General features: G+C 48.8%; 9 protein-coding genes across 9 annotated transcripts; 7 read left to right on the top strand and 2 right to left on the bottom strand.

Annotated features, from left to right (window-relative positions):
• Window positions 1-72: 72 nt before the first annotated feature.
• FMAN_00286 (uncharacterized protein) lies at window positions 73-3,529 on the top strand (the record flags this gene model as incomplete). The annotated part of the gene is made up of 3 exons (XM_041822117.1): window positions 73-259; window positions 323-3,051; window positions 3,101-3,529. 3 exons carry the CDS (start codon window positions 73-75, stop codon window positions 3,527-3,529), a joined length of 3,345 nt encoding a protein of 1,114 aa, XP_041687830.1.
• A 458-nt stretch (window positions 3,530-3,987) lies between these two features.
• Window positions 3,988-5,115, bottom strand: FMAN_00285 (putative pectin lyase precursor; the record flags this gene model as incomplete). Its single annotated transcript, XM_041822116.1, has 1 exon — window positions 3,988-5,115. The coding sequence occupies one exon, from the start codon at window positions 5,113-5,115 to the stop codon at window positions 3,988-3,990; it is 1,128 nt and encodes a 375-aa protein (XP_041687829.1).
• A 1,462-nt stretch (window positions 5,116-6,577) lies between these two features.
• Window positions 6,578-8,014, top strand: FMAN_00284 (uncharacterized protein; the record flags this gene model as incomplete). The annotated part of the gene is made up of 1 exon (XM_041822115.1): window positions 6,578-8,014. The coding sequence occupies one exon, from the start codon at window positions 6,578-6,580 to the stop codon at window positions 8,012-8,014; it is 1,437 nt and encodes a 478-aa protein (XP_041687828.1).
• A 1,244-nt stretch (window positions 8,015-9,258) lies between these two features.
• FMAN_00283 (uncharacterized protein) lies at window positions 9,259-10,263 on the top strand (the record flags this gene model as incomplete). Its single annotated transcript, XM_041822114.1, has 1 exon — window positions 9,259-10,263. The coding sequence occupies one exon, from the start codon at window positions 9,259-9,261 to the stop codon at window positions 10,261-10,263; it is 1,005 nt and encodes a 334-aa protein (XP_041687827.1).
• A 903-nt stretch (window positions 10,264-11,166) lies between these two features.
• On the top strand, window positions 11,167-11,586 carry FMAN_00282 (uncharacterized protein; the record flags this gene model as incomplete). Its single annotated transcript, XM_041822113.1, has 1 exon — window positions 11,167-11,586. One exon carries the CDS (start codon window positions 11,167-11,169, stop codon window positions 11,584-11,586), a length of 420 nt encoding a protein of 139 aa, XP_041687826.1.
• A 1,164-nt stretch (window positions 11,587-12,750) lies between these two features.
• On the top strand, window positions 12,751-14,136 carry FMAN_00281 (uncharacterized protein; the record flags this gene model as incomplete). Its single annotated transcript, XM_041822112.1, has 1 exon — window positions 12,751-14,136. The coding sequence occupies one exon, from the start codon at window positions 12,751-12,753 to the stop codon at window positions 14,134-14,136; it is 1,386 nt and encodes a 461-aa protein (XP_041687825.1).
• Window positions 14,137-15,009: 873 nt separating this feature from the next.
• Window positions 15,010-16,692, top strand: FMAN_00280 (uncharacterized protein; the record flags this gene model as incomplete). The annotated part of the gene is made up of 1 exon (XM_041822110.1): window positions 15,010-16,692. The coding sequence occupies one exon, from the start codon at window positions 15,010-15,012 to the stop codon at window positions 16,690-16,692; it is 1,683 nt and encodes a 560-aa protein (XP_041687824.1).
• Window positions 16,693-17,459: 767 nt separating this feature from the next.
• FMAN_00279 (uncharacterized protein) lies at window positions 17,460-18,878 on the top strand (the record flags this gene model as incomplete). The annotated part of the gene is made up of 6 exons (XM_041822109.1): window positions 17,460-17,597; window positions 17,698-17,750; window positions 17,808-18,059; window positions 18,109-18,541; window positions 18,599-18,683; window positions 18,733-18,878. 6 exons carry the CDS (start codon window positions 17,460-17,462, stop codon window positions 18,876-18,878), a joined length of 1,107 nt encoding a protein of 368 aa, XP_041687823.1.
• A 1,556-nt stretch (window positions 18,879-20,434) lies between these two features.
• Window positions 20,435-21,277, bottom strand: FMAN_00278 (uncharacterized protein; the record flags this gene model as incomplete). Its single annotated transcript, XM_041822108.1, has 1 exon — window positions 20,435-21,277. One exon carries the CDS (start codon window positions 21,275-21,277, stop codon window positions 20,435-20,437), a length of 843 nt encoding a protein of 280 aa, XP_041687822.1.
• Between the last annotated feature and the right edge of the window lie 5,709 nt (window positions 21,278-26,986).

Here is a 26,986-nt window from a genome sequence, read left to right as displayed (position 1 = left end):
CATCAAACAAAAGTTTCTTGTGATAAAAGTCGCCTATTACTCGACTGTTGATTGCAGTACCACTGTTCCACTATGGATCCTTCGAGACGGGAGAGCTCGTCGACTGGGCATCAACTTGGCGACTCGTCTGGCAATGCATCTCCATCGGATACGCGTCATCCGCTTGCCCAGGCCGAGTCTGCCGTTCTTCGCGAGGCAGAGAGCTTGTCAGAAAGCTTCCAGTCCACTGACACTGTGCGGCGGAGACCAGAGGGTTATGGTAGGTTCCATGCTCTATGCCTTTTCTTGGCGAGAGACCGGGGTTAATTTTAAATATTCCTAGGCTCGATAAGCGGTCCAGCTGCTTCAGGTTCAGCTCAACAATCAAAAGAGACATCTCAAGAGCGCAGCTCGGCTCGCGCTACCCAATCTTCACGTCCTGCGAGAGGCCCCGAGAGAATGCGATCTGCCACTCGACTACGAAAGCCGCCAATGCCTCGACGCCCATCCTCGAACACGCCTTATCGCGGCGGTGTTTTCTCAGCCGATGACGACGTACACGAGGTAGAGGCCGATGCCGCCGAACGTCAACAATCATATCGTCGACGACCTCAGCTCTCGACCCAACTCTCTCGAGTTCAGTCGCACACGAATGAAGACGATGAAAATGACGACACCAACGACGATAATGGCGAATCGACCGAGAGCCCTGCTGAAGCACAAGGGGACGAAGAAGAGACTACTCCAGTCGAGGGCCAGGACGACTCAGATAGCGACGTCAGTGAAGCCGAGAGCTTCACCCTCAAGGACAGACAGCAGGCCATCAACCAGACCCACCCTTTCGGTATTCGTGTATGGAAGCCAGCATTGTACAAGAAGGATCGTTCAATTCAGAAGTTTGCACAAGCAGACATTCATTCAGCGCCTGGCGGAAGAGTGAGCAGCTGGCTTCTCGCGTTCAATCTGCTCTGGACCCTTCTGTTTGGTTGGTGGTTGGCTTCGTTTGCAGCTATTGGCGCCATCGTATGCTTGCTCTTTTCTGCTGCTCCTAGTGGAAGAGAGTATGGAAGAGTTCTATGGGGTCTCGCAGGATATCTGTTTTACCCCTTTGGCAAGTTTGTCCGTCTGGAAAAGGACGAGACTTATATGGACGAGGACCAAGATGAAGGACGCAGCATTTCTGAATATGAGCAATGGCAAAGCGGAGACCTCGAGTATGGCCGATTGTTCTTTGGACCTGATCGCAATCGCTCAATTGTCGGTCGTTCGAGAAGAAGTATCGATTCTGAGCCCAGCGAGACAGAGAGCTTGCTTGGACGTGGCCGACGTGGTGAACCCTCAGAGCTCCCTCCACGAATCAAGAGACGACTTTTTGGCCGTGGCCAGTGGAATATTGGCCGTGTCATCTTTTTCATCTTCTTCTACTGTCTCATTTCGCCTTTGCTCCTCCTTGTATCCGGTATTTGTTGGTTCTTGGTTTTCTGGATCCCCATGGGCAAGGCTACATTCTTGCTGTTTGACCACCTTCGACGACATCCTCTGGCTCTGTCTTTTGAGACCGATATTAGATATATCCGTGAAGACGATGGTCCGAGCTCCTCAGTCCTCCTCTGCACATACCGTGCTGTAGGAACTCGATACTGGAAGTATACTGTTGATGGTACCAACATCTTCCTCATCAACCTCATGGTTGTCGTCGTCTTTGTTATCGCCGATTGGATTGTCCTTGAGGGCATCTTCCATGTTGAAGGATTCATTACATCTCCAGCCTTCCTCTTCTGTGCTGGACTCCTGTCTATCATCCCTCTGGCTTATTTCATCGGACAAGCTGTTGCATCTATCTCGGCCCAGTCTTCGATGGGTGTGGGTGCCGCCATCAACGCTTTCTTCGCCACTGTTGTCGAGGTGTTCCTCTACTGTGTTGCTCTAACTCAGGGTAAGGGCCAGCTCGTTGAGGGAAGTATCGTGGGAAGTATTTTCGCAGGTATCCTATTCTTGCCTGGTATTTCCATGTGCTTCGGTGCTATTAAGCGAAAGACGCAGCGCTTTAACGCCAGGTCTGCCGGTGTGACATCAACCATGTTGCTGTTTGCCATTGTTGGCGCCTTTGGCCCTACTCTGTTTTATCAGATTTACGGCACCCATGAGCTCAACTGTATGGAATGCGAGGACTACAACACCGGCGAAAATAGAGACTGTCGTCGCTGCTACTTCAGCCAAGCTCCTTCACTCAGTGACAGGTTCTACTTGGAGGCTGTTCGTCCTTACTGTTACATGGCAGCAGCCATGTTGTTCTTCTCATACCTGATTGGTCTATGGTTCACTCTCCGAACCCACGCTGCTGTCATCTGGAACGCCGAGGTTGAGGAGAAGCGACACGACGAGCATATGCACTCATCAAGTCTTCGCACTTCTCAAGTTCACAGCCATCCTCATACTCACTCTCAAAACACCGCTGAAACCAGTAGTGCTGATGTTCGCGATACTCAACTCTACAAGCGTATTCTGGGCCAGTCTCTTAAGCAGTCTGGTTACACAGAAGACCTTTCTCGTCAGAGCTCTACAACCGGGCAGACCGCCCCTACCAATGGCTCAGCTTCGACCCCCCATGTTGTGCCTCCCAAATCCAGCGGCGGTGAGCAGCCTCGCTCTGCTCTTCATGTTCCCGGTCTAAGCGATGCCGACAACAAGATCCTCCAACGTGAGGTCACTGAGATTGCTGCAGCGGCCGCGACCATTGCATCCCGCGAACGCATGTCGCGAAAGCCATCAACTGTGCCCCCCACTCATGCTCCCGGCGCTCGTCCTTCAGCGAGCCGCCAACACACCCACACGCATGCCGAGACTGAGGGCCCTGCTACTGAGGCTCACCAAGCACATGGCGGCCATGACGCGCCCAACTGGAGCCGTGCCAAGAGTTCCATCATCCTTCTTGGAGCAACTGTTCTGTATGCAATTATCGCTGAAATTCTGGTTGATACTGTGGATGTTGTTTTGGAAAGCTTCTCGATTGATCAAAAGTTCCTTGGTATCACCTTGTTCGCCCTCGTTCCCAACACTACCGAGTTTTTGGTGAGTAGTTTTGTTCCCTATTTAACTGATAATTACTAACCAACACCAGAACGCCATCTCTTTTGCTATGAACGGAAACATCGCCCTTTCCATGGAGATTGGTTCGGCTTACGCTCTGCAAGTGTGTCTGCTCCAGATCCCTGCGCTCGTCTTCTACTCGGCCTTCTGGCCAGGTGTCCCTGAGGGTGGTGACCCGGCGCTGTATACTTTCTCACTTCTCTTCCCCCAGTGGGATCTTGTCACTGTCATTCTGTGCGTGTTCTTGCTGAGCTACATGTACGGTGAAGGAAAGAGTAACTATTTCAAGGGCAGCATTCTTATGTTGACCTACTTGGTTGTCGTCATTGGCTATTACTTCAGTGGATATACGGATGATGCTATGGGCATGGAACGATTCGACGTCATGGGAGCTGATGGTAAATACCAGAGCTACAAGACGATTGGTAGATCGACGAGGGGCATGGCATTCCCAGCATGAGTTGCTGGTTGGCGAGAAAGGGGTTGAGTAGTTTTCTGGGAGAATGTGCATTTACATGGACTGTTAATACTGGACGAACATAAACTACATCATACATAGTACATTCGATGAGCCCTTGATTCGGGGGTCTGCATTGTTTGGTGTTTAAACTTTTAAGAAGGTTGTTTGTTTTTGGGGGGCCATTGAGTTATGAGCATTGGGAATGCGATGGATTTCATTATGGACTGGTCATTGTAAGGTGTTAACATCTGGATTTAGTCTTTCCTCACCATTGTCATTCTATCACGGTAACTTCCAGCTCTGGTGACAGCGTGATTAAGTCAAGATATGTTACTGGTATTGACAAAGGCCTGATATGTATGGCCAGATAATATATGTAAAGATACTATGTACAAAGAAGTGACATGCTGCCAGATGTGATATTATATCAACGCCTCATCTCGAAAAAGGTGTTTAGTTTAGGCCATGCCGAAGCCAGCGGAGGTCATGACGTTCTTGGCGCTGTTGTAGTCAGAAGCACTAGCAATGGTCTTGCCCTTGAAGTTGCTGAGGAAGCCAGTGTTGGTGCCACCGAGAGTACCAGAGCTGCCGAAGCCGTTGAGCTGACAGTTGCGGCCAAGAGAAGCAGCACAAGGAGAGCCAGAGGTGGGTACACCGAAGAGCTGGCCCTGGTAACCCTTGGAGTCGACGGGGTACTTGACGTTCTGGAAGATGTTACCCTCAGCGAGGACAGAGCCAGAGTCGATCTCGAAAGCGTGGTCAGGGACATCGTGGAAGAAGTTGTTGACGGCGTGGAGGAGAGTGTTGCCGGCGACCTTGGGGCCACGGCCGGAAACGCGGTAGACGTAGTTGTTCTTGAAGGTGACGAGATCGTTGGAGCCAGCAAAGTAGAGACCCCAGTAGTGGTAGTTGTTGCAGCTAGCAGACCAGCTAGTAGTACCGTCGATCTTGCTGTTGGAGATGGTGACACGGTTGCAGGCGTTGTTTCCGAGGACAATGTGCTGACGACCGATGAGAGAAGTGGTAACATGGTCAATCCAGACGTTGTCAGTGTTGTCGAGGGTAATGGCATCACCACCCCAGACGTATTGAGGGTTGAGCTCAGTGATGTGAACGTTCTGGATGATGACGTTCTTGGAACCAACGATCCGGAGACCCTTACCACGGATGACACCCTTGGAGCCAACGCCGATCAGGGACTTGTTGGAGCCAACCTTGATACCCAGAATACCGGCCTTGTCATACTTGACGTTGACCTTGGGGGCGTTGGGCTGGTAGTTGCCGCACCAGTTGTTCTGGTTGATGGCAGTCTGGCACTTGGATCCAGTTCCCCAGGGGGCACAACCAGTCTCGCTGGCGGTACCCTCAGTGCCAATGAAGTTGATGGTGCGGTCGAGGTAGATGACTCGGGCGGAGGAGTCACCGAGGTACGAGACGAGCTCAGCGGCGGTCTTGGGGTAGACGGCTCCAGCGCTGCCTCCTCCTGTGGTGGAGGAAGCGAAGCCCTCGGCGCGGGTGGGAAGAGCGCCGAGGACGGAGGGGATAGCGGCGGCGACCGCGAAGAGGGTCTTGAAGAGAGAAGGCATGTTGGTTGATATAGGGAGTGACAGTGGCAGTATGTATGTGTGTAAGTGAAGAAACCAGAGACCCAGCTACTGGTTGAATGAAAAAGAATGAAGGAGAGAATACCGAGAAGCAAGTCAGAGACAGAGTGAGATATCGTGAAGTTCATATACTAACCATCTCAGTCCATCGTGTAAGCCAAGCTAGGCTGCTCCTCCACCCTATGGAGTGAGTATGATACTAGCATCGGAAAAGCCCCCTTGGCAGACGGGAATTCGGCGAAGTTGACGATTGATTACAGCCTTATTTCGGGGTGTAATGCTTCATCGAGCCACGGACCCTCCCGGCCCATGTTGCCCTATTCGGAAGCGGCCCAGGATGTGATTCGTGGGAATTCCGTTGATGTTTCGGCGCTGTGGGTTATCTGTAGAGCCCACACGCCCCCCTATCCAATGTTAATATCTCCTTCCAGTGTCAGGACCTTTTATTTAGATTGTATATTAAATCCTTAAAGATAAATGGATCATGGATATAAGCAAAGATGGGATGATTCTGATCCCGCGTATTCGAGTGGAGCGCTTCGGTAGATGAACGAGCTCCGGATCCGACGCCGTGGTTCGGACGGCTAAAGGAGAGCCCAAGATGGAAGGTCCTTCATTTATCACTTTGCCAAGGGTTCTAATATGATGGATTGATTAGGTAGTAGCTGCAACGTTAAGTCCATGCATATCCGTAAGGTCACTGTCCGGAAGTATTCTAGAACTTTAGATTTAGCCTCTTTGTGACAGGCACTCTAAACAAATAGTCTAATATTGGGCTGCTAATCAGTCGATAGCTTGATTTTAGGTGTTTAACCATTCCCCTTTCTTCAGGCCTCCGATTCACTAGCTGCTAACTAGCAGATAAACAGAAAACAAAGCAAAAGTCCTGTGTTTTCAGCTCGGGCTTCTTCTGGTGAGGTTTTGTTTGACAATCAGGTGGTAGAGGGAGGGGCGGCACTAGGCCCATGTGGTGATGGGGCTGTTCAAGCGTGGTTTGTAGCTTCGTTCTTAGCTCTGTTGGTTCCTTGACTCGCGAGTGTGTTTCAAGTTGATGATTTTCTTTATCTAAGCTTTGATGTTTTAACCATTTGACTGAACATAAGCTTGTATTTGGCTAAATTGCCCTGTTCGAGTACCCTTTTGGTATGTAAATGTCTGGTGCATACTCTGTGAAGAACCTCACCGTAGAATGGACTGAGAGCCAGAGAGGTGTTCATCGACTCTCGCGTAGATTTTGCTTAAATAATAGAACAGACTTTTTGCCATGGTAGATGAACGCCTCTGTAAGTTATCTCGAACATGAGTCTATATAGTTCAAGACATGGATATAGGTATATATTGCATGTATCTGAACCTGAAGCGATGGTGTTGATTTACACATCACCACAGTAGCAAGCACTACACTCCGCACATCCTGAATTCTTCAACATTCCACTCTATCAGCATGTCATCCCCATCTAACAATACGAATAGCGAACAGCAGGGTGCTCTGACCGATCTTCCAACTGAGCTTCTACGTGAGATACTCGGCCAGGATCGTCTGAAATGGGAGGACTACTACAACCTCCGCCGTACATCATCTCGGCTATTCCAGCTTGCTCGCGAGCCCATGTACCAGGGAGGAGACTACTGCGTCTTTCGAGTGGCTTGCTTTCGCGGTGATCTCGATATGCTAGCTCTTTGTGCTCAGTATAGCGCCGTGCCGACGAAGTTCAGCTGGGAGACCCTGTCCGAGGGTCATTTGGGTCTCACCCAGCCGGGAAATGGCCTGTACGGAGGGCAGGCTGAGGATAACTACCAGGAGTCTAGGCATTACAATGCCTGGGGCAAAGGGTTTTACGGGCCCGGCGACATTGTTATACTAGGATTCTACGAAGGTAACTTTTCTGCAGAGAGATTCATCAAGGTTTGGCAATGGCTGTCGGACCAGGGGTGTGAACTCTTCACTTTCATGAAGCTACCCTCCGAGATCATCATGGGCTTTCCTTGCTTCTCATCTGCTCTCCTATCCATGCTTCCAACTGTTACCGACAAAGCACATCACCGATGCATTTGCGACGTAATCCATTTTCTCTATAGCAAGGGCTTGAGAATCCCTCATCCGGACAAGAGACTTTGGAGGAGAGGAACGTGGCCAGTTTATTACCCTTTAGCCAGGGAAAATCGCCCAACCATGCTGCAGGCTTTGCTGCAGACCAATTGCCCATCGTCCATTCTTGAGCTCTACTTGAGACAGGTCAATGATGAGGGCCTTGTTTTCGATTATACTAACACATGGCATTCATCCTCCCACGGACTGGGAACAATCTCGGAATTTCTTTCCATCCTGTTCGATGACATATTCGCTCCCTGGATCTTCAAGGGTGACAGTACCCGCAGTATGAGCGATGATCTCCAGGCAAAGATCTGCTTACTAACTCAACATCAGGGTACCAATGCTTTCGAGCTGTACATGCTTCGGGACATTGTTACCGCATTGCGAAAGATTGATGCCAGAAAGGTAAGCCAAGGTGGTCTTGACTTTGAGCGTGATGGCTTATGGTGCTGGTATGAGCTATGCACAGCAGTTGCTTATATCTCTGATGAGGACGTTCAAAAGGAAACCGTGAATCTTCACTTCACCGACCCGGGAGACTTGGAGATGATTAACCCATACTTCAGTAGAGGGTGGCTCCCTCACAAAGAACTGGCGTATGCGAGGAGAAAGGTTCTCGAGAAGAGAGCTCTTGAGTCTGGGCAAGACCCCAAGGACGTTGAGCCACAAGGAGATGAGCCAGCCGGACGTAAGTGGGCCCAGATGCCACTGGATGCTTGGGATTACATTCCTAGCCACTCTATGATGATACTCTATGAGGCTAAAATGAAAGGTGGCAGATTGTAAAGTAAACCGGCTGGAGTATTCTCCGCTGGAAGCAGTAGCCAGCAGTCCTAGATGTAAGATTTGTAGTATCATAGACTGAAAATAGAAAAAAGGTTGTGGAAAGTATCCTGATGTTCCTCACAAAGACGATCCAAGAACTTCATCTGTGGAGTATATGTCTAGTTGAAAAACTCACAGGCTTATTCATCAGCATGGCCCAAAGTCCGGACAAGGGGAAGCAAAGAAAACTTTGGTCTAAAATGTGAAAGGACTTGGGAAATTTAGGTAAACTTAGGATAATTTAGGATACGCTAAGTGGGACTTTAGACCAGATTATTGACCTCTTGATTCAATATCAGAAGTCTAGTAGCAGATGTCTTCTTGCTCCCCAAGGCCTTGCGAACTTTATATTGAACCTAGCTTTTATATGAGGCCCCCCTCCCCTAACATGGAACGATAGCCTAAAATGCTTAGGTTACGGGCAAGTGTCTATTGGAATTTGGCCGAGTCCTCTTTAAACATATGCTATCTCTAAGCTGTGCCTCGTGTGATTCGAGTCCTTCTTTGTTGTACAATGGCTTTGTAAGAGGCGATAGAGCAAAGATTGTGGCGACCACACCTTTCCCTTTGTTTCTTTCCTCCTCCTTAATCATACTCATTAAAGACCGACTGAATTACTGAGGTTGGACTTCGAGAATTATGGTAGAATTCGTGATGAAGGACAGCTGATATGAGCCCATCGAGGTGGGCTGAAAAGCACCCACAAGGTTGGAGCTGGTCACCTAGAGTAGAGCAATGCAGCCCCTGCCCGGAATCTGCTACCAACAGCAGTTGGAACTAGTAACTAGCAATGATATGTTCAAAGTTCCAATTGAACCGCATCGGTCGAAGTTCAAAAGAAGATGCTGTTTCGGAAACCCCTGACTTGCGCTGGTGAGTGACTGTTTGGTATGCCAAGTTCTTAGTAATCTATTGTATTTATTCTATGAATGCCAATGAACAGACATGATATTGTGAAGCCAGTGGCACTGTTCATATGCAAGTTAAACAGCGTACTGATGCTTCTACCTAAGTCTGCTTCTCACTGCCAGTGACAGTCCTGCTCTGTGACGGGCTGTGAGATGTGAGTATATATTGAGAGTTGTGGACTATTGCCCCAAACACTTGTACCTTTCAAGCAACAGTAACTTGAGGAAATGCTTCGCAGCGCAGAATCTTTGAGAAATTGTCGTTAACTTTGCACAAATCAACCTTCAAGCAGCAACATGTCGGTGACACGCAACATGACCCAAAGCCGCCTACTTCGATTACCTCCCGAAGTCCTTCTCCTCATGACGGAAGATAATTCTCTTAAGTGGGAAGATCTTCGCAGACTTCGCCACGTATGCTCTTTCTTCTTCCACAGTCTGGGTAGGCGAGTGCTCAAGGCCAGAGACTTTTTCTTCTTTCGCAACGCATGCTTGCACGCCGACGTGGATATGTTGATCGAGTGCCTGAACAAAGATGCGACTCCAACTGGTACCGTTTGGGAGAGCCCTCATCGTTCAGCAGGGGACTATGTAGTCGATGGATTCCGAGCGGGTAACTTCTCTGTTGAACGATTCAAGCAAACCTGGCAGTGGCTGTCAGACCATGGGTACGAGCTTAGTTACTCGGTTGAAAATACTGGTGATACTCCCGGACATTATCGTCCTTTCTCTGCGGACCTACTGTACATGGTATGGGACGCCACTGATGCTGGACATCTTCAAGCAATTTGCGATGTCATCCACTTCGTCGTCGATAAGGGTATGATGTTTCCAAGCTTTCTCAAATACTCGTTCAAGGCAGAGCGGGTGCCAATGTGTAGAACTTTGATAGGATTTATGATGGCTATTCACTGCCCGGCTCCCATCCTGAAGCTGTTCTTGAAGCAGCTCCATGACCAAGGCTTGACCCTGAAGAGTCTCACCAACAATCAGGTTTACAAAGGCGAAATCACGGAGATCTCCGCGTTCCTATGGGAAATGTTTAGATACATTTTCGATTCAATCCCCCCTATGTTAGAAGAGGATGACGGGATTATGGCCAGGGTACTGCTCAGACTTGAGGATCCCAACGGAATAGCAGACAATTTCGGGGACAAGGTCAAGGCGCTGATCGAATACGACTCTGTCGATGATGGCGAAGCGCGGGTCTTGAAAGATATTTGGCGAGGTCTTCAGAAGATGGCGCGCAAAAGAATCGAACGAGGCAGCCTCGATTTTGACCAAGACGGGCTCTGGTACTGACGCGAGCTAAACATGTCGATTGCATATCTTGCTATCGAACGGACAGTCCTTACACAAAGGCCCTTGCACCGTCAGGATCCCCGCCCTATTCACGCATTTGAACTCCATCACCGAGTTTGGTACCCCCCAGAACAGCTAAGCTGGATGAGATTGTTTCTTGCAGAACGCAGAGGGAGAATTGGAGCTTCAAAATTCGAGGACAGAAGTATAGGCGACTGGTGGACCATGCCCCTTTGCGACTGGGACTTTTTTGTCCCACCACCCAAGTTTTTCTGCAAGGGTAATCGTGAGCACATGGCAACTGAAGAAGCCTGGTTGAGAATGAGAGATGAGGCGCAGGATACCATGCCTTGATAGGCGGGCCGTGAATGGCATTGTTGGTACTAAGGGGTGTTCTATGAGGTGTTGTCGTCAGGGGGCTGATGAGGACTAGTAAATTGGGTAGTAGTTTGTGATATTGTTTTTGCTTTAGGAGTCTAGCTGCGGAGAAAACGAGTTTATCAGGAGATTGAGGAACTTATAATTCAACATTATGCCTCACATTATTGCGTCTATAAAATTGTAATTATACTTAAAGGTGGCCATAAGTGCTTGTAGCTGACATCTATAGCTGACAACTGACACCCATGACAATGATTCATAGTCAAATGCATATTAGGGAAATGCGGCAGTGATTCATAGTCAACCTCGATCCATATTCTCTTACTCTTGGGTGTATAAACCTCCACTCATTCTTCTTTCTCTTCTCCTCATCCTTCACCTCTCATCTTTTTGTCTTCTATCCTCAATCAAACTCGGTTTCTGGACAGAAGATCTGTATATCATTCTTCTACGAGACCGAACAAAATGGAATCGAGTTCAAAGGTAAGCACTTCGACTTAGCTTTCTTTTGAGTGACCACTGATGGAGTTGGACAGCCTCCAAAAACGAAGCTCAAAGAAGCGCACGACCCCAAGCAACCAGGAGCTCAACTTTTCGTTCTTGGAAGCCATCTTCTTGCAATGCACACTCTCATTCAAATCACCCGCTTCACTTGATCGATTCGCAGCAACCGCGGCATCTGCGCTCCCTCAGCCTGGCTCTGGCGAGGCGATGACAAGACTTTCGATCGAGTTGGATATGTTCCGCGATGATCAACTCCCTAACGCATCGGAGCTGGAGGAATGGAAGACAACTTTTATCCCTCATGGATTTCCGCAAGATGCGCGCGAATATTTCATTAAGTGGATGGACGCCGTACAAAAAGCTTTTGGACCTTGGGCTCACGCTCCACGTTACCATCCGGTTTCGAAAGCCCTACCGATGCTATTTGGATCTTCGTGAAGTTTCAAGCGAGCTACGAGACTCCAAAGTTACCGTGCAGATCGATCTGGATAAAGGCGCCTGGAGCCAGGTCCCCCAACACTACAGGCCACTTCTAATGGCCATGGTCGAGTTTTCCATCACTGGTGTGTAGCTGGACAAGGAACTTGAGGATCAGAGGGTGGGCCTGGCGAACGAGAAAAATATGTATCTCAGCTGTCATGGATGTCATACAGTTCGAGCGCTGAGGGTTATACACTATCGACAGACTGGAGATACTCCACAACAGTGAGAGATGAGAATATTGGGATCAATCAACGCATACCAACAGGCTTCAGCTATGGATGGACAGCCTCTATTTCTGAGATGGGAACGCCTCGAAAAACGATATGGGAAGAAAAGTCAGCGGAGTTAGGAGGGTCAAGCTCTACTGATGGACAGTGTCCATTGGAGAAGGGGAAATTGTTGCCAGATGATATGTCCTCAGGGGTTGCAGACTGCCTTTCCTAGTAATGCTATATTTTAATGCACTTTAGAGAAAGCACCAACTGATTGTCTCACGTGAGTATAGTCACTAAAAGTCACCTAAATTCCTCAGACTTACCGAAAAGTTGGTGTTGGCTCCAATCGTCTATTTGTGTAACTTAACTTGTCGCACTTCCATTCTTCGAGCACAACTAACCTAGGAAGCATTTCTTGCCGTTAAGATCTGTTATTAAAGTAAGGTTCTTGAATATGTAACAAGCGAAGTCTGTACATGATACCCGCTCTCTTTGTCTCTTCTATAGTCTGAACAGAAGACTGCCGAAAGACAAGAACAAGACTAACATCGATTTGTTTCTCAGTATTTCTTACTTTCAGTCTCGGTTAACAAAGAGATAGGCCCAATGTTGTTGCGTCCTTGGTAGTCGGAGCAGGCCCCGTAATACATCATTTATCATCCTTACCCCTTTGCCTGGAAACAAGCTCTAAAAGAGACAAGGAATCCGTGAGAGGGCAATGCACAGTGGTCTTTGATTCTTTTGAGCATTGAGTAACCGAATGTAATGTTCAGAAGTCAAAGACCTACGGAGACTGGCTGTTCAGTAGAAAGAGATCAGTATAAAATAAGGCCCTGGGGCATGAGTAACAATATTCCGTACACTTGAGCAAACACTATTCAACCACAATAAAAACGACGACAAAATGTCTCTTACTGAAAGCAAGACCAAGTTCCAGAAGCTTGGTCTATTTGATCTGCCCGATGAACTCCTCCTCTGCATCTTTGAAGCTGAGGGTTTGGAATGGAGAGATCATCTCAACATTCACCACGTGTCATCTCGACTCTTTCAATTGACGCTCAAGCACGTTTACAACGGGAAGCGAGAGATTTTCGAACATGCCTGCTATATGGGCAATCTTGATCTCATAATTGAGTGTCTCAAGCACAGAAACGTTCCCACGAGTCGACTTTGGGAAACGACGGGGCGCCGCGAAATCTGCTGGACACCGCTTGATGTCCTTTCATTGGGGTTTCTGGATGGGTACTTCTCGGCTGATGCATACATCAAAGTAGCTGAGTGGCTATTCGCCAACGGATATCATACCGGGCAGGTCGAAAGGATCGAGGGAGAGTTAATAACTTCTTCTGTTTTCCCTCCCCTTGTGCTGACCACGATCCCAACGGCAACAGATGTAGATGAACATCGTGGCATCTGCCAGGTAATCGAGTTCCTTATAGACAAGGGCTTGGGATTTCCGTCTGAAAGGCTACGCAGGGTGTTACCCGCGAAGAAGGACGGACATCCAGGATACCGGGAATTTGCCAAGGGATTTGACAGCATTATGCAGATAATGCTGCAGTCGGCTGTCCCCCCCGCTCTCTTCGAGGTTTTTCTTAGCAAGATGCTCTCCGATCGGGGACTGACTCTCAGGTCTCGCCTTGCCCCTGGCCATCGAGTTGACATTGACTGGCACGAATGGACAGGACTCCATGATCTAGTCCACATCCTTTTCGATGACCTATTTGCTCCATGGATATACAAAGGAGACAGCCCGAGTTACTTTTCCGATACCTTTGAGGCTAAGATCAAGTTGCTTATCAAATATGACGGGATTGATGGCAATGAGCAGTCGGCACTTGAAAATATACTTGAAGCTCTGCGTAGGATCGAAGCAAAGCAGAGAGGCAATGGCGGTCTCAACTTTGAACGAGACGGTACATGGTGCTGGCGCGAGATCTACCTCTCCATCTATCAGACCCCTTTCCTAGGTCGGAGGGTAGGCAATCGATATTCTCAAGGAGACTATGCACGAGCAATTAACCCCATAGTCGAGAGACGCGTGCATGAGTTCGCAATCCCTGGTATGTTATGGTACCCCCCTGAGATCCTGGTCGATGCTAGGTCGACTATTTTTGAGCAAGTTCACGACAAGCTCGACCCGTCCTGGCTCGAGGATAACACCGAAAGAGATTGGGTCAATATGCCCTTAGACGCCTGGAACTTTATAGGCGTTAAAAAGCCGGGGATTGCTTTTATGACAAAAGGGGGCCGTCGCCATTTTCTTAGCACCGGTCGGATTCTTCGATGAAGATGTAACTGGAAGCGAGGCAGACGACAGAGCTATCGTTGAGGATTTTGTTACCTGTTTTAGGTAGTTGTTCTTCTCTGTTAAGATTTAGATTCGTAGACCAGTTAGAGCGTCAATCTATATTAGACCATAAAAAAAATAAAACAAACTCTTTGCTTTGTACCTACACCCATAGAGATGTATGATGAGCTATTGCTGCTGTTCGGACCAGAACCTCACATTTCTAGCAAATTTATAGCGTAGCACAAGAACAAGCTATGGCTAGAAGCCAGGTGTACCAAGCATTTTTGGAGCAAGAGGTGCTTGATGACAAAGGATAGGCATTTGTTTGAGGTAGGGACATGTGGTTGTTCCAGATAGCACTAGAATATGAAGAGAGCTACGCTGTATGTCTTCGATCTATAGAGGCTGTTGAGATCGTTGAGTGTCAGACCTAAGGCTCCCATTATGCTCTGACAGTATTACCGCTGTCATGATTGAAATAAACAGATAAACAGACTAGCAAACATGCGCAGAAACGAACAACCCGTAGGACCCGGGGATGGAAAGATGAAAGCTCCCACCTGCATAATGTCACTGATCATATTCATTGAAGGGATATTAGATTATTTCTTCCTCATTTCAATATTACTGTGTAGTTGATGTAGCGAACAGCAGCATTGGATGTCCTAGTTTCTCATTATGTTCCCGAAAAGCACTGTTCGTCTTTGCGAGTATAAACTGACACTCATCTGCAGTGTCAACTAGAGATCAAACCTCTCACACACATTCTTCTCATCACTTCGAGAAACCTAAACGACCTCTTCCTTTCCAGAAATATCATCTTCCTTCTCGAAAACACTATCTCTGTAGCATTTCGTTGCCAGGACAATCATGTCCTCACAACAAAACTCACCTCCTCCCGCCTCGGGCTCCAGCTCTGAGCTCATCCCGCGCAACACTCTTCTCGGTTTGCCGGAAGAGCTTCAAGATCTCATCGCTAAAGCAATCAGCGAAGACAGGGACGTGAGCGTCGATGCGTTGTGTAAGCTGACACTGGTCTGCGAGCAGATGCATCGGATTGCCCGTCCGTATGTCCTCCGCGCCACAAGCTATAGGGCGTTTCGGCGGGCTATTGAGTCGGCCTGCCTTCCGATAATGCGTCTCTGTGGTGAGTGCCGCGCAGCCCCAGTCGAGATGAGCTGGCCTGTAAGACCGTCGTGGAGGGAGTATCGACCGATCGATGCTCTACTCCTCAACTTGGACGAGCGGCATGATAGTCCGCGAAGCGAACAGTTGCAGAACAAAATTCGAACAAGTGTCTACGAAGCTCTTCAGTGGCTCCTTGAGAAGGGTGCCAGCGGGGAAGCAAATCTGGTAAGTGAATCCCTCAACGGGTTTCGATATCAACGACTGGATATGGGTCTTGGACACATGCCGACGCGACTCCTGAAGCAACTCCAATTTGACATTGGTAGACCTGGAGTTGAAATTTATCTCAAGATGATTGAGCTGTTGAGTAGTTATGGCTTTCCGAACCCAACTCGATCCAACGCCCTCGACGGCGTGGTGGCCACCGACAAGTTACCTTTCTACCATCCGGCGTGTGACTGGGCGGACACGCAGCCATACCCTTTCGTCAACGGTGCGATAGCAGACACGTATTTCACGGAATCTCCACTGGACCTGGCACTCAAGTCGCATATTCCGCCTCGTCTTCTGGAGTTGATGCTGAAGGAGTATGCCGGTCGAGGCGTCAGCCTGCTCACATCTTACAAAGAGTGCCCGGAAGGTCTCAAGAAGACATGTAAGGGAAAGAGACCTCGCATAAATGATGACTGGGTGGGTGTAAGTTCCGTTGGCACTCTTATCGGAACGCTCCATGCTGATTTGCACAGCACGTCGGTGACCCGTTGGAGAGCATCGTATCACGGTGAAGTCGCTGACATTTTCCGGCAGAAGCTCGACATCATGGTCAAGTACGAGATGATTGACGTGCTTGAGAAGACTCTACTCAAGAGTATTCTTGGAGCTCTGGATGCGATCACAGCGCAAATCACTGCAGCAGGGCGTGTAGTGCCCATGCAGTTCATGCGCTCGTGGGTGACGCTATGCGAGGCAGTTCGACCCTATTGCGCCAACGAGTATGAGTTTCTGTACGACATAAACCGCACAATTGTTCGCAATGGACCTGGACGCGTCCATGAGTTCGTCATTGATACTGAGTGGAACCCATGGTACATGTGGTTCATGTGGTCTGATGCATGCAGGCGTCGTGACCTGACAATATGGAATATCGGTAGGGCCGAATTCCACAAGAATAGAAGATATTTCTGGCAGAAGCATCACGGGTACGAGATCGAGTATATACTCGGGTACTTTGACCGTGATCAGGTCCAGCCTTGGTACGAGGTTGATGTGGTTGAGTGGTGTCAGCAAATGCTGGGAACTTTTACTGAGGACGGGGTTCCTGACGAGTTGAAGTATGATTTTCAGACATGGTGTGAGTTCATGGAAGGGGAACTTGACGAAGACTCAATTCCCTTCGAATGGTGGAGCCAGTTCACGAGAACATAATGAGAGGAAGCTTGGTTTGTTTGGGCGAGAAATACTAGGTCTAGCTGGGTACGGGGGTTAGCATTCGCGATACTGGTGGATAAGTAGGGACAATTGCTTTTGCTGAATTGAACGAGCGCGAGACGCTCTTGCATTGATTGGATATAAAAGTTTCCATTGAAGCTATCGCGAGTGATGGTTAGAGGTTGATGTGATGTAACGATCAAGGTTGAGGCAAGAGGGCACTAGACTAAAAGCAGCGCCCCACTGAACCATGGCCTTGCCTACCTAGTACTGAGACACCGCTTACGGGAGCGACGGGATCTACTGCTCTAGCAAACAGAACCAAAAGTACAAGTAACTTTTGCGTTTACAGCCCGAGGCTCTAGTTAGTCTAGTCTAGTCTAGTCTAGGTAGTCTGTCTTGATTACCTTGGGTTCCATCGAAGGCAGACGAAGGAGGGGTCGGTTGGGTTCTGTTTGCCTCTGATCTTTTTGTTCTCTGGGGGTAATCGAGGTTGCTTTTTGCTATACCGACCTTTTGATTTTCAGCACTAGGCTCTAGGCTCTAGACTCATCTTCCCTCTTCTCTTTCTTCTTTCTTCTCTTCTCTTTTTTCCTTTCATCATCTATCGGTATTGAAATTGACTCTGATATACCCTGTCCAGAAACATCTCCACTCTTTACAAACCTTGGATCCCTTCAACCAACAACACACCCACTCACCCCCCATATCACTCACATAAGAGCACTGACTGTATCAAGTAATCCTATGGATCGCGATATATCATGACAGACCAACAGCTTCGAGACACCCCCACTGCTACTGCTACTGACTCTCCTCCTCCTCCTGCTGCTGCTGCAGCCCCCGCTGCTCCATCTTCCCCCGCTCCTCAGGCTGAGCTCATCCCCGCAGAGGACCCTGAGGTGCGTTGTACCCTACCGAACCTCTCTCTCTTACATAAAACCTGTAGAGTAATAAGCATTGAGAATTAACATCTTATGTCTTTTTTTGCTGTGTTTGTAGGATACTTCCGATATTGATCATTATGAAATTGATTCAGCTCTTGGATCCGATGCGTGAGTTTGTTCCATCGTATGTCTTGTTGTTCCGTTCAACTCACATATCCCGCTCAGTGCCAGTTTTATGTACCCGGACTCGGTGACGGCGAGCATTCTTGAGTACAGAACTATTCAAGGGAGAACATATCACAGCGATCGATATGCTCATGAATATGTCATGCCGAATGATGAGCAGCAGCTTCAATCGGTTGACATCACCCATCACTACCTCACTATACTGCTAGATAACAACCTCTTCTTGGCGCCCATATCGCCTCATGTCCAGAGAGTTCTCGATGTCGGAACTGGTTCCGGAATTTGGGCAATGCAAGTTTCCCTCTCCGCCTATCACTTTAATTGACTGACCTGTCTTCAGAGACTTTGCAGATGCATATCCAAGCGCTCAAGTAATCGGCTCAGACCTCTCACCCACCCAGCCCGAATGGGTTCCTCCAAACGTGCACTTTGAGATAGCAGATGCAACTCTCACCTGGCCCTGGAAAGATAACTACTTTGACTTCATCCATATCCGCTACCTCTTTGGAGGAGTCCAAGACTGGCCTGCCCTCTTCCAAGAAGCATATCGCTGCTGTGCATCTGGTGGCTGGGTCCAATCATGCGAGGCTGACATACATTTCTACTCCGATGACGGAACGACAGACAGCGAGCCTGCACTCCAGAAGTGGGCGGATCTGTACGAGAAGGGCGGCGCAGCAACGGGGAGGACGTTCTTTCTTCAGCAGGAGGCGCTGCAGGAGAGGAGTATCACAGAGGCTGGCTTCACGGATGTCAGGATATTTGATTACAAGGTACGACGGTGGATTTGTTTGAGGTGGTGATACCTGCTAACGATGTTTGGGCTGCAGCTACCCGTGGGAGGATGGACCAGTAATCGGAAGCTCTTTGAGCTGGGCGAGTACGTCAGGTTGACTTTGGAAAACGATCTCGAGGGTATGTATCCGCCATCGCATGTCGTCTCGCGCTCTCTGACTCGTCCCAGGATATACGCTGTATCTTTGGCATAACGTGCTGAACTGGCCGAGGGAGGAATACCCGCAGTTTCTCGCGGCGATGCGAAAAGCGATCAGTAGTCGCAAGGTTCATGGATACATGATGGTGCGGTACGTTTACGCGCGGAAGCCTTGAGGCGACGAGGTATCAACGAATGCGACGAGTGATGAGAGTATTGGGCGGTCGGGCGGGCACATAGAGCGGGAGGATCGTGGGCACATGGTAACGACGGAGTGCGTGGGCTTGCTTATCGGAGATCAAAGGCGTATTTCGGGCAGGTCTCTTGGGAGAATATTTAATCTGTATGACATTCGGGAATAGACATGCAGTTGAGCAAGACTTCTGCGCATCAATGCGACGTGACGGCATTCGACAGCAATGCCCAACCATCGCGCAAGATTCTTCGTCGCCACGGCAACACACGTAAACATCACAGCTTCTTCTTCACTCCCAGGGCAAGCCCCAGCAAGCAATGAAAAAGAGAAGAAAACACGCCTGTCAGACGTCCATCAACACCCACCCCGACCGCGCGCCCGAAGGCAAGACCGCAATCAGGGTCGAGATCATCAAATACAACCATCTCTATACAGCCACCTGCACGAAGCAGGCAAGACCGCCATCCTTGCGGACAGATCGAGAGGACCAAGGTATTCACTCTAGGGTGTCGAGGATATGCACTCATCAACCAGGGTGGGATCTGTGGCTCTTTTAGGGAACCAAGAGAAGGTCGAATACTATAGAAATGATTCTCTGAAGTATTGTCGACATGAAGAAGAAAAGAAGAAAAAGTCTAAAAGGTCGGAGGGAAGGCGCGCTTTTATGGAGTGCCTGTGGGGAGTGGGATCACTCGTGCTTCACCGCCTAAAAGTTGCTGGCAGAATCTTTTTTTTTTTTGAGCCTCAGGGTTTTGAGGGTTTTGAAGGTCCTGATTGGTTGAGGCGATGTGGAACTGGTGGTCCACCGCAGACGACTTTGAGCTGCGCAGCGAATCACAGCGAGGGAAGAGTGGATGCTACAGTGATTTTTTTCTGCGCGATGCGAGAGCTTCGATTTTTTGAAGTGGATCACTTTGGAGGTTTGCGCCGAAATTGAGATCAAATGCGGAAGCAGAATGCGACTGCATGAATCATTGCGCCGAGACGGTAGGCCGTGCTTGACTCTGACACTCTGTGATGCTCTCGAGACTTGGGTTGGAACGGGTTTCGGAGTTGATCTTGTCAAGATCTGCGTTGTGTATCATGTATAGCATCTGTCTCGATATGCATGCACGGGAAAATGTGAAGTCTTGGCTTGTGTATGTGCGCATTCATGAGGTTGATGCTGCGAGCTGAGTGTTAGGTCTTTGTTCATTGCTTGTATACAGGCGAATATACTTCTGTTACGATGTCTCGCCTTGATGTACCAAATTCGAACTGAGTATCACTTCACCTTGAAATAGCTACGGAAATAAAACCATTCACCAGAGACAGGGTCTCACAGTAGCTGAGTCGCAAAGCAAGATGTTGTGATTTGACTTTTGGCTTGCCCTCTACCCTGCAGTGCCTGTGCTTGAGAGAACCGCTCGGGTCACAACCCAAGAACGTTGGCAAGCATTTCCAACAATCTTCATGAGTTTCTCGGTGCACTTGTGAAACTTTGTATTGCACTTATGAGATCACCCAGCGGCTATTTCGAATATTGCTAATATAACACTACAGACTCTCATCGCGCTCCCTGTACAAAGCCTCCCTCTCAATCCACCCTCCAACCTCTTCTCCAACCAACCCTTGCAAGCTACCCTCACCACTCTTTACAACTTCTCTCACACGTGAACTGCTCACATCACCATCGCCTTCCCTTCCCTCGACCATTTCCACCCTCTCAACCCAAGCTTCATTACCTCCGACATCCCTCACTCTCTCCTTCGTCAACCACGCCCTCTGCTCATCGACTCCTCCCCACGTCTCATCCGGCCTCGTCGTGACTCTCACCTTGCACTTATCGAAGAACGGTCCTAGAGCATTTTGGATACCTTCGCTGTAGTACTTTGGATTAAAAATGCGGACTATCGTGTCAAAACCTGCGAGGAAGGTCTGTACCGGTTGACCTCCGTCTTGTGTAGCGTAAAACCCCGATTCTGATATGGCTTTCGCTTTATCATGAAAGAAAGGCATCGTCGTGACCGCAACATCGATCTCTACACCCTCGTCAAGCAGCTCCCGCCCCATCGCTTCCATCATACTCAATCTGATAGGAAAACTCGCCGGCTTCGGCGCCTTATCAGCATTATTCACCGACAGCAGCAACATCAGCCTCTTCTCCCCTTCTAATCTCAACGCAGAACGCGCCATGCTTGCGTGCGCTAACGTCGGCGGATTGAAGCTTGAGTCTAGAATCACAAGATTCTGTAGTGGGCGGGTTGGTCGGCGCGGCGCGGGGACATTGGAAGTGTGGGGTAGAGTACAGAGGACGCGGAATGAGTCTTGCGAGGATTGGAACGATGTGAAGGCGCGAGAGAATGACGCGACGAGTGACCGAGATTCTATCAAAGGCATCTTGGAGTCTGGTGAGTTTTTGGTGCTCATAGGGTAGTGATGTGAGGGAGGAGGCTGTAAGTTGTGAGATCGCGCAGTGCAGCAGCAACGTGGGGCAGCGACCGACTGGGGTGAGCCAGAAATAGCTGGAAGCATAGATGTGACTTTGGGGGGTTCAAGACCTCCTTGTCCAAGAAAACTTGCCGGTTGTCGAATGATACATCCGCAGTTAATTTCGTAGAGTTGTGTTCTTTGAGAACCATGACGAGATCACCTTTGGGGGTGACGTCGTTGTTGCTTAGCATTGAGGACTTCCCAGACATCATGGGCTCAGTGAATATTCTCTAAAAATAAGGGTATTTGGTGATGTGCAGCAAAATTAGATGTTTCCGCGTCACAGATATCACATACCATGATTTATTAAACCTTTTTCTAACATCAACCCAAAGACCTGGCCATCTGTAGCCTCATCGTCGTTGTGTTGGCCCAACGAGATCCTCTTGCCAGTATCGCCAGGGGCAAGGGAGCTATCATAATCACCTTAGCTAGACTATCAGCTCGGACGAGGTGATTAGCTTGTTGTGGTCCAGTTCGAGGTCGCAACAGGATCTGGACACGGTCATCGCCAGTATTCACCTTATGCAACTCGTGTGCATGGTTAAAGCACTTTTTTGGGTATAGCTTCTCCTGCTTCACAAGACAACGAGGCCACTGGGACATGGCCTAGATCCTTGTTGCCAAGGGCCTGCATGCCATCAGTATCAGTTGGTATTGTAGCCATAGGTAAATGGCGAAGTGAGGTCCTCTCAGCCACAAGACCTGGGATCCTCCCCTCAGGTGCTTTAGGAAATCGTGAAATGGTGTTTTGAAGTTGACCCGAAGTTTGCGAATGTCCGGACAGCTCTCATTGCTCGCAATAATCTGTGGTGCACTCACTTGGGCATATTGGGTGTGCGATGTGCGTTATGCAGATCCACGAAAATAGGAGGGAGGCAAGTAAGGTGCCATGGTTTCTAGACTTTCTGAGTCTGCACCCAGGGTTTCCATGTCGCGGTGCTTTCCCTTCTAAGGTCACGATCTGATATACATAGGGGTTGGAGTCTAGGTTCGATTGGCATGGATCTCCTCCACTTCAGATGCCTTTTGAGCTCCAAAGAGTAAATATTTTGCAAGCACGAGATCTCCCTTCCAGAAACGGGTGTCTGTCAGTCTCTTCACATTTCTTTGGCCCCGCATGGCCACAGGGCCAAAAGTTTACCTGCAATTTATATAAGAATGGTAAAGACACTCCGAGTCTCGACCTGCTTGCGAGGGAACTCAACCTGGGACTGGCTGCCTAGAACGCGACCAGTGATGCTTTCACGACTGGGTGCTTTATTCTCCCCACAGGTACATAACTTCTGGAACTGTTCCAGTGGGCATTCTGGCAAGTCAAGAGTCCCTTCGTCCTTGGAGTCGGGGTCTTTGTAGAATCGTTCTAGGGTCTTGGTCATCCTTGGCCCCATGTCCTGTCAAAATCTGCTCACCACGGACAATTAACTGGTCCAAGAATCCAGTAAATGGTTGCCATTTGATGATTATTTGGGTGTCTTGAGAGAATGTTAGCAGGCAAGTCACCAACGTCTGACGGCATTAAGCAATAACTTACGTTTATAGGTGAGGTTTGTAGGTTTCACTTTGAGGGTTCCTGCGCGCTGGCAGTCTCGGCCTTTGTTGCCTCGAGCTCCTTCTTCAGGTCATCGGTAATATCGAGGCTAATAAATCCCAAGGGACTACTGCTGTGTGGCCAGAAAATACCATCTTCCGGAACAGGTCCACCTGCATGCATATATCGAGAGCTTTTCAGGTCAGAGAACAGCTCCGGAGGTACTGAAATTGCAGGTGACCTCCAATCTCTCCCAGCATCTCCATGGTGAATGAGATGAGGGATGGCATGGTGCTTCTATATGTAACTCATGGATGCAATAGGGCCAGAGGTCCCTTCAAGAAGGAGTTTGATCCGGGGACAAAATTAGATCTGCCGGTATATCACGTGTATGTAAAGCGAGGAAGCCAAAGAGAAGATGATCGTGCCATCTCTGAGCTTAACTCTAAAGTCACCAAGATAGTCATCTTCATGCAAGATGTGCTTGAGAATCTTGACCGGCCAGTTGCCCTCTATTGTAAGGTCACAGAACCTTCGAAGTCTTTGGTTTTTGCTATCATCCCCCTTCAACTTGCCAGGTATGTCTTCTGATTGCTTCTTCTGTCTTTTTTCTGGAACATAGTTGATGATGGAGCCTGTGGAGAGCTTCCTTATGTTTTCTGGTCTCCATTGTTCTTCTCGATCCTTTGGCTTGCAGAGCTCTGGCACAGCCAGGCTTTGCCGTGACTTATTGGTGTCGCATTTGCTGGCTAGTGCAGTGATATGTACTCTGAGGATCCTGACAAGGTCGAGACGCACACTCGTGCTATGTATTGTGAGTGTCGTTGTATTGTGTGAGACTTTACTGTAAGCGAATTGCATCGTTTACTGTGGTCTGTATATCCTTTGATTTGGCCGGCAGGCCATCTGGTATGGCGATGCTCTGATGTGAACCTATTCTTGATGATGGAGGCTTTCGTATTGCCCTGGTCGCTGGAAGTCCTTTTCATAATGGTTTCTGAGGAGATGCCAGATGGCAGAGGTGGAAAGGCACCATTAGTATCGGACCTTGATACTATCTAATAGTTACTGTCTCTGGGCGGGCATATTGAGATTCGTCCATGACTGCAAATCGTTGAGAATTTAGTTTTCAATTTCATTGTTGTTATCGATGACATTGGAGTCGCCAGTCTGTTGTGAGGTCTGTTACGTCCTGGGCGGGTGAGAACCAAGAGCCTGGCCTTCTTCGCCTTGTTAGCGGTCGACTTGGATGCTTCACTTATCAAAACACGGACATACATATATCTCAACTCTTTATCGGCCATGTTTGAGGTGCCAAATTCTTTGCGATTCCCTTCTGGTACTATCTCCTCGGAAGGAAGGTTGAAGTTTATTGAGAAGGAGAAGGACTGGTCATCTCCATGAAGGGCTTGGATGTCCCTCTTCAATTGCTCTGTGAACAGTCGAGCGATGGTAAGGTGTAAGGAACAGTGAATAGGATCGGTCTCGAAGAGGATTCGTGCTATTTCAAAAAAGGACGACCGAGGGCATACAGTAGCCTTGCTCACCTGGTACATGTCCTCTCCTCAAGTGATGGTGAGATCTGAATAGCAGACCATCATGTGGTACCCGTAGGGTCTGATAAAGATCCAATCGCCCTTTATTTGGACCTTGATCTTGTGCTCGGAGCACTGTTTTGAGTTCTTCCTCGGCGTCCCATCCAAGTTTGTCCAATTGACGTAGGTCATCGTCTTCTTCCTTACATATATCGAAAGGGGGGGGGGTTCCGATCCATATTCTGTACTGGCAGGAAGCACAAATTGGTTCGTAGGCGTAGATAATGTGTTGTATCGAGTATGATGATTGTTATCAATCAAGCAGTCCTCGCCTGGACGATTTGTTCGTACAGAGTCTCTCCTAGGGTATGCTTGAGGGGCTGGAGCCACTTGCCCTCGCCTTGCTCCTCCACAAGATGTTGTGCTTTGATGATCTCCAAAACCATGAGCATCACAACTTCCGCGTTGTTCTGCTCTGAAATATATAATATCTTGGGCGATTTCGGCCTCTGGAGGCAATGGAAGGCGCCTGTTTCGATGAAAGTTGGCAAAGGTTTTACGCAACCCATTGTCGTCGATGATCCAGAGGAAGAGGCTAGCAGTAACTGCGGCGGATCTTGGAAGTATCAAAGATATGATGGAATATATATATATAGGTTTAGGGGAGAGGGCGCCATGCTCGTCACGAAGAGACTCTCCACAACCGTAGGTGCGGACTGAGCTCAGCGGTGACGAATGGTTCCTCAAGTTTCTCCAGACGATCCCTGGCCCATTCGCTTTCTAACCAGGCCAGCTCGCATTTCGACTGCAAGTCTCTTTACTCGGGCTCTGTGAGAGACGGGCCATGGCAGCCATCTTTTGACTCATGGCTTTGAGAGTTTCAGCCCACGGGGAAATTATGTCGCTTTCATGCTCATCATGCTCCACCTGAGGTCTTTTCCTCTTCTGTGATGATGGGAGGTAGCCTTTTGAGGCTGATCGACCAGAATCCTTTCCGTAGAAGCATATATAACGTCCCTTTTCGTTTGACGAGACTCCAGCGGCTCTATGCTGGGCTGGGCTGAGCTTTATGGTTTATATGCACTGCAGAGGAACCGCAACCCCTGCACGCTTGACAGGCTAATAACTTACTTCTGGTTGAAGTTTGAAGAGTGGGAGAGTGAAATTTTCGTAGAGTATGTCCCGAACCATCTTCCAGGTTGTCGAGATCTGTTCAACCGACTCATGGTCCCCAATATCAAGCTAGGGGACAAGCAATCACCAGGCTTGCTCGTTGTGACGTTTGTACCAAGTTTTCTCACGCCCCGGTTGAAACCGTTCTGGCTGGGTCCCACACACCATAGACTCCAAATTCCTTTGGATAGTAGCCCAGACAGGGCCGTCTTTTTCGTACTTGAGCCCCTCGAAGAAAGAAGGGTGTATGTATCTCCGAAACGCCTTTTTGACAGCTTCGTCAGTGCCATGAGTCCAGGCGTATCTTACCCACACAACGTGGTGGGCATAGCGGTTTTAGGATTGCAGGAGCCATCTCCTCTTTGAAACCGTTTACAAAGCCGAAAGGATGTAGACGTTGAGTGCAAAAAGCTCTCTGAGGAGAAACTTGACCATGTTTGTGTCATAGTTGTTGTTTGCTTCCGTAGGGGTTACAACCCGTGGGAGCTGAGGGAGAGTGCCGGCAACCGTGATGCAGTAACTAACTGTTCAACCGTGATAATATAGTCTCAATGGTTGCCAAGGTGGCTGTATATGAAGAAGAAGAAGGCCAGTCTGGGGGGTTAGGGTGTGGTGGTAGCTATATTGACCCTTGCTTGGTGTCCATTGCAAGCCAGTATATCCTTACGTGAGCGAGAAGTAGGATGCCACGTCGCGAGGACTGTTAAGGGTTGGTGTTTATGAGGCAATGATGAATGCGGTAGGATGAAGACGGGAGACAGATTCAAGGTACGGGCTACTGGCGGCGTAAAGGTGATCTCGTTGTTTGAGGTGAGAGTTGGTGTATTGTTGGTAGAAGGAAATGATCATGCACTTCGGCGTCTCAACTTGGAGTCTCCAAATCATCTGCTTCTTCGGTCTCACTCGTAACTAAAGAGCCTTGAAGGGCACTCTCCTATTATAGTTAGTAAATGGAAGAATTTATTCAGTATTCGAATCACATACGGAAGTTTCTTTGTTTTCGGTGCACAACGGCCCGTCATCAGACTCGGCATCAGCCATCTGAGCGGCAGATCTGGTGAGAGATGCCTCAAAAGTCCAAGTATATGATAATACAACAGATGATGCCAACCTTGTTGTGGATGAGTGGGTATCGTGAGTCAAGAAGATAAAAGGGTGTCTTGATGACTAGTGATGAGAAGATGACACTTTAGTGATGAGATAAAGAGGTTGTCATGAGGGAATGGGAACAGCATTGCCCGCAGCCGTTGAGGTTGCGCATACGACTCCAGTAAAGCCTTGTACAAAGGCATGGAGTGGCGGCCGACTCTGCTTCGCTGTCTGTGTTGGATCATTGCATTAGATAACTCTCTCAAGAGGCGGTTTGTTCTGATTGAG

Source organism: Fusarium mangiferae, assembly GCF_900044065.1.
Source record: "Fusarium mangiferae strain MRC7560 genome assembly, contig: FMAN_scaffold013, whole genome shotgun sequence".
NCBI lineage: Eukaryota > Fungi > Ascomycota > Sordariomycetes > Hypocreales > Nectriaceae > Fusarium > Fusarium mangiferae.
The sequence above is the reverse complement of the archived record's forward strand: the minus strand, read 5'-3'. Positions and strand labels throughout refer to the sequence as shown.